Raw genomic sequence first — 11,190 nt, forward strand, 5'->3', positions numbered from 1 at the left:
CCTTATGGCCATTTTACTGTCCGTAAAGATGTTTACACTCGACGTCCTCGCGTTAGCACCACCTCACGTATTCCGTGATCGCCCGGAACTCCGCCTGCAGGACCGTATTTTGGTGAGTCAGTCTAAAACGGATCTCAGTCCCTGGGTTCTCAATGTAGACCCCCAGGCCCCCTTTTTCTCCCAGCTTTGATCCATCGGTGTAACATGATCTTCCAGATGGAAATACTAGGGTTCCGCCAATGCAAGACTGTGCCGCTAACAGCACTGCTTCGCACTCGACCTCAAGGTTCATCTCAGGTATCCGATAGGAAACCTCTTCCATTCCTTCCAGGTTTCCTATCGTTGCCTCGATTATACCGCGATGGTATGAGCTGCTCCCATCCTCAATTCATACTCCCATCCTCAATTCATACTCCCATCGCCTTCCTTCGCAGTGGCTGCCCTACAGTTAATCTGTATGTCAATGGGTCCGATATTTAGAATAGTCTCCAGTGCCCTAGTGGGCGTGTTATTTGAACCTGTTGTATGGTCCCTATGTTGCACTTTTTTTCCATAGCAGTCCACCAAACTACTGAGGCGTAAGTAAGTATGTATCATATTATAAAATCGTCTGCGTAGCAAACGGGTTCAAATCCCTCCTCAGTCAGCATCCGTAATAGGTCATTTATGATGGTCACCCATAAGAGTGGTGATAAAATGCCGCCTGTGCCTTGTGCCACTTTCTCCCTTATATTTATGTCATGGGACACACAATTTATTCAGCTGTTTCTTACCATATGGGCTATCCAGTCTCTAAGGACCACCGGTACTGGTCATGCAAATGCAAATTTTGCCCATGAACATTCCACAAAGGAACTGGGGCAAACTTCTCACATATCAATGAGTGCAGTCCGATTCATGTTTTAAGTTCAATGATAAGGGGCTTCCTTTTTATAGCCGAGTCCGAACGCCGTACCGCAGTGCGACACCTCTTTGGAGAGAAGTTTTACATGACGTAGTACCTCACAAATCTTGTCAGCATTAGAAGGGGAAAACCGCCGCTAAAAATTTTTCCTGATGGTCTTCCCAGAATTCGAAGTCAGGCGTTCAGCGTCATATGCGAACATGCTACCCTCTGCGCTACGGTGGCCTCCTTTATCATGGTTCCATGGTTTTGAGTAGAACGGGCGTAAGGCTTTTAGGTCTGTAGGCCTTTGGTGTCGCACAACTTGCCTTGCCGGGCTTGGGTATAAATACCACCCTTGCCTCCTGCCAGGCTTTCGGAGTATATGCACGCTGTGAAAATATTGGCTAGGAGGAACGTCAAGTAGTCGGCCTCATTCTGTAGTAACGCCGGAAATATTCATCAGGTCCAGGTGACTTAAATCGCTTGAATCTCCACAAGGATTCCTTCACCATAAATTACGTAATTATAAACCTTCGATAAACATCATCATTTCAAGATTCCGGTGTATCCGTGAGTCCCGTCGTATCCTGGGGAAAAGAGGTTTTTATCAAAAGCCACAACATGTGAGGACATGTTGTTGTCTCTACTCTCACTCCCATGTCGTCTACTAAAGTTTCAGTTTGGACATGGGTTTTTGAGAGAAACCTTTTATCTTGGCGGCGTCATTAACGCTATCGACCTGTTGGCAGAAAAGCTTCCAGGAGGCACGTTTTGCCGCTCTGGTTATTTTATTGTATTCCTTAAGCCGTGTGTAATACACATCCCAATAAACGTTCGCAGACCTCGTTCCCAATATTGCGAATCTCCCCGATTTCCTTTCCCGAAGAGGACAACTATCTTCGAAAGACCTCACAAGTGCAGACGTAATCATGTTGACATTTTCCTCAATGTCTTCTATGCTTGGACAATCTAAATTATCTTGCCCAAGTCTTCTTCTAAGTAGCCTTCCGAATTTTGTCCAGTTGGTTTTCAACTTGTTTCTATATTCTAAACCTGATGTAGCTATGGTCAGAGAAAGAGTGTTCCATGGAGACCCACCAAACCTGAACCTCATTGATTAGATTTTCCGAACGTATCGTCACATCTAATAAATCTATTCGACGCAGCTAGGGGATTTGCGAGTAATGCACGCCTCCTGTGATCAACTGCTCCATGCTATCTACCAATCGATATATAAAAGAGGACGACATTACCGCCTTGCAGAAAGTGCGATGGAATGGTAGAGGAGTAACAACAACACCGAAGGGTGGCGCGATGTGCAATAGCTGTTATAATACAAGACATGAATTTGGCTGATCCAGATTTACTCCGGTGGATGACAGACCTGAGACAGTGCGCCAAAAGCCAAATTATTTTAAATTAATCTTATATGTGCCCACGCTCCGACTGAAGACGAGGACAAACAGACCAATGATATATTTTATGAGCTCCTAGGAAGAACAGATGAACGCTACCCCGTATATGCCTTTAAATTCGACCTTGAAGACTTTAATGCCAAGATAGGAAGGAAGGTCCGGAGATCGGAAAGTTTAGCCTCCACGAGATAATGTTGATTAAGGATAATAGATTTCGCCGCGGCAAGGAACATGGTAGTTAGCAGCAGCAGATTTCAACATCGTTAAATTCACAAGGCCACATGGTTGTCCCTCGGTCAAGAATGTAGAAACCAAGTTTATCGCGTTGTAGTAGACGGAAAGCATACATCCAGCATGTTAGTTTTGCAAACAATCCGAGGAGCGAGTATAGATTCGGACCATTAACTTGTTGCCCCAAAAGCGTGGCGAGTAAAGTACGATGTGGCACAGCACGGAAGCTGGACGTGAAAAAGCTGCAATCGCAACAAATGGTAAAGGCATAGTCCACTAGACTGACCCAAGTGCTTGGTGGAAGCTATACTTGTTCAGATAATAAAACAGCGCAATGGTAAACCATGGCCCACTCCATGGAAAATGCCGCGAAATCCGTACTTGCGAACCAGAAGCGTTCCCTAAGAAAACCATGATACGACCGAGAGTGACGCAAAGCTACTGAACCAAGAATGCGGCATACAGAGTAACCGTGGAATCAGAGCTATCCGGAGAAAAGGAGAAACGTCTATTGCGCAGAAAGAAAACACGTGCGTGTAAGAGTGCGTGCGGAAACGAGGACACAGTAGAACCAACCATTGATGATGATATAGAATGTTTACTGCCTAGTCAGAATGAAGTCCAAGTAACAGTGACCCGACTGAAAACCAACGACCACCAAGGCAGCAGCAGCAGATGTGTTTCAAGCTGGAATATTTAAGACCAGTTACGCCGATATAGCTATGCATAAACTCCTCTACGCTATCTGGATAAAAAAAACCAAAACCGATTATTGGAACTTATGCCCCGTACACTAGAAAGGATACAAGACAATATGTGCTAATAACAGTGGAAAAAGTCTTTTTCCCATCCCATACAATATACTTGCGAGCGCACTTATGAACGATTTAAAAAGAAAATGAGATAATTGGTCTAATCCACTTTGGACCAGATATTCACACTGTGCCAAATCCTGGAAAAGACCTAAGAGAAACAGGTCGACATCTATATTCTATTCCTAGACTTCTAAGTGGATCAGCAAAAAAAAATTCACAAAACGTATCAGCTGCATTTGCCTGCATCAACAAAAGTTATTAATCTTTTTATACCCACCACCATAGGGTGGTCAGAGGCGAGGGTGACAATCGCTCGGCATGACGTCAGGTCTACTAGCTTTGCGTCTGGTTAAGGCGTCGTTCTTAATGGTGCAGGACGGGGAGTTATCTATACATTCCGCCATATCGGTTCCTCTCTGGTATTTCACATGTTCTAAGTGCCAGAATGCATGGAAAGCGTTTAAATCTCCCATGATTATCCAATTCTCGCCCAGGAACAATGATATGGAGGTTGGTGGCAGATCAGTTCTTGACGTTAATGAGGATTGGTTCGCGCAACATGCACCCACTTAATCCAGCCTCTAGTATCTTAGCCCAGGAAGGCATGAGCAATTTCGGCTTCTTAGGTGTTGGATCCAGCCATCACACGTGGTGCACCTCACTGATGATGATGACCAACCTCCATCTCATTGCTCCTGGGCGAGAATTGGATAATCATGGGAGATTTCAACGCTTTCCATGCACCCTGGCACTTAGAACATGTGAAAGACCAGAGAGGTACCGGTATGGCGGAACGTATAGATAACTCCCCGCCCTGCACCATTTACAACGACGCCTTATACAGACGCAAGCCTTATAGACCTGACGTCATGCCGAGCGATTGTCCCCCTCGCCTCTGACCAAATATCATAGAGCCTCGTCGTCCGAATGACTTCATAATCTCCGAACGCCAAACATACGTTAACCAGAAAGATGCATACTAGTCCTGTTTCAGGACAAGGAGTCTCCGCTAAATCATCACGTAGCAGCTGCGTGATTCATCCCAGCCAATCGAATACCAACCATCAGATCAAATTTTCAAACCGACGCAGTGAGGTTGACCGAGGAATGTGATGAACTTTGCCTGGCCAAACCTGGCAACACTGGAATAAGTGAACTTAATGAAGAGATTGACAGGTTGGTCAAATATAGCAAATGCAAAATATGGTTGGAGCAAGTCGAAAAATACTTGGCTCTGGTGCCAACAGATTGTGCACACTCCCGTTTGAAATTTTGTGGAGTGAGGTTGTCTGTCTGTGGAGCTTTTTATGCTTGTGTAACATCCCTACGGAAACGGGACAGGTCCCAAACCTGTCACGGGATAGGTCCTGTGGTGATAGGGACCGGTCCCAATTCTTGTCCCCTTACATGGAAAAACCTATCACTTTTATAAAGGTTTGTCGCTCAAGGTGACAAATTGATACCATGCTAACACCGTAGGATAGGTCCTTGGACCGTTCGAAAACGATGAATATACTTTGCAAGTATCAAGTATTTTTAAAGGAAATAACATTATTTAGAGAATATATTTAACGAATTACCAATTTTAAACAATAATTAAGCGAATTTTTAAAAAATAATTAAGAATCATAAGTTATGACAACTAAAACTTTTCATTCCCTATAGTATACTATAGGACAAGTACCTAATTCTCCAGTTTTGGACCGGTATATTTAGGGCAATTGACTACACATTTCCCGTAGGTATCGTTATTTAATCTCGTTAAAGGTGGAGTTAGATACCATGAGCGCGCATTAAAAATACAACTCTGGAAGCGTCATTCTGTGTTGCCATACGTGAAGAAGCATTTTTAAGCATCAAAGTTAAAAATTGTTTAACTTTTGAGCGTTGATTTTGTGGGATTTGTTTGCAGAGCTGCAAACAACGCTCAAAAACAAAGCTACCAACGCGATCAGTCTGTTTTGGCATTAAGAGTGCCTGAGTTGCAAGAAAGCGGTATTTTTTACATTTTTGAAGAATTTTAAGGATTCTTGTATTGACTGGTGTGAGTGGCAGAGCTGCCAGACGTCACGATTTTACGTCATTTTGACGATTTTTTGTCTACAAATTGGCACTTAACACTTGACGATATTCCTTTTGAAACACATATAAAAAATGACGATTTTTTCGAGATCTATTTATGTTGAAATTGACAAATTTTAATGTAAAGGGTGTTTAAATGTTAAGGGCCGATGTTGATTTTGTATAACATTAACGCTGCCCGTTCCTGTATATTTCCACTATTGAAATTTCGTAGTAGTCTGAATTTCTGAAATTAAGAACTGTCAAATGAAATGCAGAAAAAAGCTTGACGTTTGGGTATGGTTCATATTCAACATCGGCTGCAAAAATGTAAACACCCTTTAAATAATAACGCAACTAAATATTATCAGCTCTTCAACCAATTTAAGTCAGAATTACACATTTTTTGTTATCGTTTGTTTTACTTTTACAATAAAAATTATGCCCTCATTATAAAAAATGTATGTATTGTATTTATTTATTTTTTTAAATATGATAAAAGATATAAACAACCTTCAAAATTTTTTAAGTGAGGATATTGATGGACTTGTTAGTGGCCTTCCGCCCTTCCAAAATCGCACCATTTTATTGATTTTATAGATTTATTTGAGAGAGTGACGATTTTGTGACGATTCGTAAATTTTGACGAATTTTTGCGAAAAAGACCTAGCAGCACTGGTGAATGGTTTAGAGTTTTGGGGTACGGCGGCTGGAATGAACGTGTTGAATGAGAGGACTGGGTCCTCGATTGTGCGTCGCACTGACACAAATATTAAAGGTGCGAAGAGTGATAATGCGACAAGTTCCAGAAAGGAACATAATGTCTGATGTGAATGTTGCAGATGCAATCGTAGGCAATGTGAGTTATGAGAAAGGTTTTGTCACTACGATGATTGATGAGTGTGATGGTATGAATGCTGGAGATATGTTAAAGAAGATCAGAAAAAGGGACGAGAATGATCCACAAGAACCTAAGAAGAGGAAAAATCTTTGTGGAGACGTTTGCGATAATTAGAGACGTGCCTTTATGTTGGACTGAGCATGACATTTTGGAAAATGCCATCTCTGCGAACAAAATTATATCGGTGAAAAGGTTTACTCGAAGAGATGCTAACGAGTTGGGGGTTTTTCATCCTACGAAGACTGTGAAATTTGGTTTTGCTGGTGATGACCATCCAAAATGGATAATATTTGAAAGGACTGTATTGAATGTTACTAAGTTTTATACGGCCGTAAGGCAGCATGTTACTGTGGGCGCCTTGGGCACACAAAAAGGGACTGCAAGTCGAAGTGGTGGGAATTGTACTGGGAAGCGGTGCATTCTATGCCATGTTGATGGACATATTTTCGAAATGACACAAGGAGGGGAAAACAAAGTAAGATGATGTGAAAGTGGGAAGTTTATGAAATAATGGGTTGCCCAAAAAGTAATTGCGGATTTTTCATATAGTCGGCGTTGACAAATTTTTTCACAGCTTGTGACTCTGTAATTGCATTCTTTCTTCTGTTAGTTATCAGCTGTTACTTTAAGCTTGCTTTAGAAAAAAAGTGTAAAAAAGGTATATTTGATTAAAGTTCATTCTAAGTTTTATTAAAAATGCATTTACTTTCTTTTAAAAAATCCGCAATTACTTTTTGGGCAACCCAATATATAACAACTAGCTGACCCGGGTCCGCTCCGCTGCGCCTTCTTTTACTTTATATGGAACAAAATTTTCCTTGGAATATTTAATTTCGACAATGAGCCTTTAGTGAAGTACCATGCTACGAAAATAGTGTATCGCCTGACTAACAGTTTAACAATATAAGTGCTTTTATCAGAATCCCATATGATCTTTATTGTTCTACGAATTTAAATTTGGATGTAAGGTGTACTCCATTCCTAAAATACTTCATTTCAGCCCGATACTCTCATGATATCTAGTTTAGGGGTATTTTCGGGGGTGAGGTGGTCCCCAAGACACTTGGCCCTGAAAATTTATCAGCATCGAGCTCTTCTTTCAAATACGATTTATGTAAACCCCATATTGCCATTAGTTTAGGGGAGTTTACACGATGAGGCGTACCCCAAACACATGGCCCCAAAATAAGTTTTAAAATTCGTTTTCTTATCTCAAATACCTTTCATTTGAGCCACATATTGGCATGGTCGAAAAATTGTTACCCTTTTGGGGGGTGTTTTGGGGAAGGGGTGATGCCCTAAATACATGGTCCTACATTTGGATATCAAATTCGTATTCTACTCCCAAATACCTTTATTTAAGCCCCATATTGCGTCGGTCAGTAAAAAATTGCTGTTTGCCGAATGGTGTATCAATTCTTGCTCTACCCCCCCAATACCTTTCATTTAAGCTCCACATTGACATGGTCGGTAAATATGCCCGATTTAGGGGTGTTTTGGGCATTGGAGTGGTCCCCCAAACACTAAGCCCGGAATATATATCAGCAACGGGCTCTATTCTCATATATCTATATATCATTTAGTTTAACCCCATATTGCCATTGGCCTCAAAATTGGATATCAAATTCGTGTTCTAATCTCTTTTAAACTGCTTATTGCAAAAGTCAGCAGATATGTCCGATTTGGGGTATTGACCCCGAAAACTATAAATATTTAGTTCTACTCTCTTTAAGACCCAAATTGTCTTGGTGAGCAAATACGTTCTATTTGGGGTTGTTATGGTGGTGGGACGTCTCTTAGGCAGTTAGTGAATAATGTTGATATCAGATACGTGGTCTACTCCAAAATACCCTTTATTTGAGCCCCGTATTTCCATAGTCGGCAAACATGACAGGCTTTGGGGGATGGGTGGCCATTCAGTGAGTTGGCCTCGAAAATATATATCGAATTCGTGTTCTACTCTAAAAACGCTCTTATTTGAGCCTAATATTGCAATAGTCAGCTAATACTTCCTATTTGGGTAGTGTTGTGGGCGTGGGGTGGCCCCATAGACACTTTTCCCGAATATTTATATCAGATTCGTGCTTTACTCCTAAAGACATTTCATTTGAGCCCCATATTGCTATGGTCGTAAATTTGTCCCCTTAGTGGATATTTTTGCGGAGAGGCGGCCCCCCAAACACTTGGTCCCATATCTGGATATCAGATTCGAATTCTACACTTAAATACCTTTCATTTTAGCTCCATAATCCTAAGGTTAGTAAATTTTCTATCATCCAAAACGTTGAGATTGTGTGGTGATGATGTTGCCTTTTATAATGGTATTTTACAATTGTGCCATATAATGTTGATTTTGATTTGGCTCTGATGAGCTTGAAGGATAAAACAGCAAGGTTTAAGGAGGGATGTGCTTAATTGAATCCCTTCTTCAATCTTGAAAAGTGCAACTCTATGTATTTCGCTGAATCGAGTAACAAATCTGTGGTTTTATCTATTGACGGTAATGCTGTGCGACAAGGAAAATTAAATTTCTTGGAACGATTATATAGTCATCACTGACTGTAAAGGACCACTATGAATCAATTTCTATGGACGTGCGGAGTAGAGTCAAATATATTTTGTCCATCATTGGCGGACTGCGTCCTAAGGCGGCTCTTAATGTCTATAGGAGTTTTGTTAGATCAAAGATTGAGTACTCGAGGTCTACTACTGCTCATTCACCAAAATGGGTCGAAAATAAGATCGAGAGGTTACAAAACCAGATGCTCAGAAGATGCCTTGTTGTCTCTAGATCTACTCCGACACATGTTTGGTATACCTTGGCACTAGAGTTACCTCCGGAGCAAAGTGCTGTGTATTTGACCGCCAAGGAATTATTAATAATTCGAAAGTTTAACTATGAGTTGTATAGCATTGTTGCCAAAAACCCGAGGGTCAAATCTAAATAGTTACAGTTATGTATGTTTATGGAACATTGAGCTTCAATCGGTGATCTTCGTTATCACGTGAAGCTTAGCTGACCGGACAAGTCCTCAACTTGCGGTTAGTGGAATGCTCCATACGGAGTAGCTGCAACTGCAGTCGCAGGCATTCAGCGGTATCGAATGAAGAGCCTCAGTTAGAGGCCGGAGGTCACGGGCTCTTGCTTAAATACTGAGTGCCAATGATGCTCGATATGACAAGGCAAGATATTGGCGCCTTTAAATAACCGGTGGCCATCATGTTCCCGGGGCGATCGGTCGTTTAGACCGGAACGAGCTTGCTAACATATTAGAGCTTGACCAGAATCGCCACAACCCAGATTAATATATAAATTACACCTGGAGAAATTGCGGATTTCCATGTGTTATGGATGTGATACAAATGTGATATTTTATATGTTTGCCTGTGGTTGTATACACTACCGTTTCTATGTCCTTTTTTTGGACTTTATTTCATCGTTCTACTTTAAGGCCGGCCTGCGATTTTACTTTTGATGCCTGATATTTCATTATGATGTTTCTGTTACCACTCACACCAGGTCCTGTCTGTGCATAGTTCAACACATGGGATCGCTGTCGTTTCATCATTGAGCCTATTGTTTTTGCCTAACTGCAATTCAACCCAGATGTAATATGCGTTTCTATATCAATCGTCACCAACCTGGCTTTTGTGCCTTATCAGCATCGCCATTCAATATCCACAACACAAACAAATAGATTGTGGCCAACAGTGAGATCGCTCAAGAATACATCGGGGAGCACATACCAGGTCGCGATTGCCTTCAATGAACAACAGATACCAAACTCATAACTCACGACAACTGGCTTTCAATGTCGGCCCAATCTTCTGCGATCTGCGAAATAGCAAGGAACAACAGAGCCTTCAAATCTTTGGCAGCACCTGGGAAATGGGCAAGGAAACCCTGTTGGCTATCGGGCGACTGGTGATAAACTATGCGACCCCGGTATGGACCAAGTCTACAGGATATCCACCAAGATGCAGTAAATAGTGCGATCTTATGATACCGACCGAATATAGTCCTTGGTGGGCGCCCACCACCCATTGCATATGATGAGAAATACCTCAATCCCATGGCAGCCGATTGTACTTACCGGATTGACCCGGTGGAGTCCTTCATCGGCAAGGGCTGCCGCCTCAGTGTACAACACACTGCTACAACAACAACGACAAAGACCTGCCCGGGAGGACCAGAACTTCTCTGGCCCAACTGAGATTCGGATGGTATAACAGACAGTACTCGTAACGTTCATGGTTAGACGTTCGCCGTTGCTCAATATCCAGGTTCGTCTTTGAGAAAAAAAATGACCTATTATGCCACCAGACCGCTAAACTATCGTTTTTTCCTGACGTCAGAAATTAGCCTCACTAATGAAATGATGATGAAACGGCAGAGTATAGTGAACACTTTCACAGATGACGTTTGTACAAAATTATCAATCAGCACTGCCAACCCGAAAAGTTTAACTCATAAAATATCACCCGTTATAATTCATATTGAAATCAATTCTCATATAACTGATATGCAGATTGATCATTCGACATGTCTTGTTGGGTTCCTAGAGAATGTTTTGTTGCCACTTAGTACTTGAAAATCCTGTTTTACTTCCTAATTTGCTGCTGCTTACCTGCATAACGTTTTTTTCTCTTATGTTTATTTGCAGCTGACAATGCTAATGCTTCAGACTTATACAATCTATGGGCCCATGGATTTAACTCGATTTTAATGGTCTTAGATCACATGTTGGTTGCATTTCCTACACGATTACTGCATTTTATTTATCCACTTTCTTTGGGTGTCCTATATGGAGTATTTTCTGTTATATATTATTATGCTGGCGGACTTGACCCGTAAGTATGCAATGAATACGCATTAAAAAT

At 41.6% G+C, this 11,190-nt stretch overlaps 1 protein-coding gene across 3 annotated transcripts in view; it reads left to right on the plus strand.

The window, feature by feature from the left end:
- Nucleotides 1-11,190, plus strand: part of LOC106083682 (protein rolling stone-like) — a 39,758-nt gene that overhangs the window by 28,241 nt on the left and 327 nt on the right. For all 3 annotated transcript variants that reach the window (XM_013246848.2, XM_059366082.1, XM_013246849.2), the window contains exon 5: nucleotides 10,974-11,160. In XM_013246848.2, coding sequence (XP_013102302.2) covers nucleotides 10,974-11,160 — 187 coding nt within the window. The remainder of the gene's footprint in view (nucleotides 1-10,973; nucleotides 11,161-11,190) is intronic.

The sequence above is a fragment of the Stomoxys calcitrans genome, chromosome 3 (assembly GCF_963082655.1).
Source record: "Stomoxys calcitrans chromosome 3, idStoCalc2.1, whole genome shotgun sequence".
NCBI classification, from domain to species: domain Eukaryota; kingdom Metazoa; phylum Arthropoda; class Insecta; order Diptera; family Muscidae; genus Stomoxys; species Stomoxys calcitrans.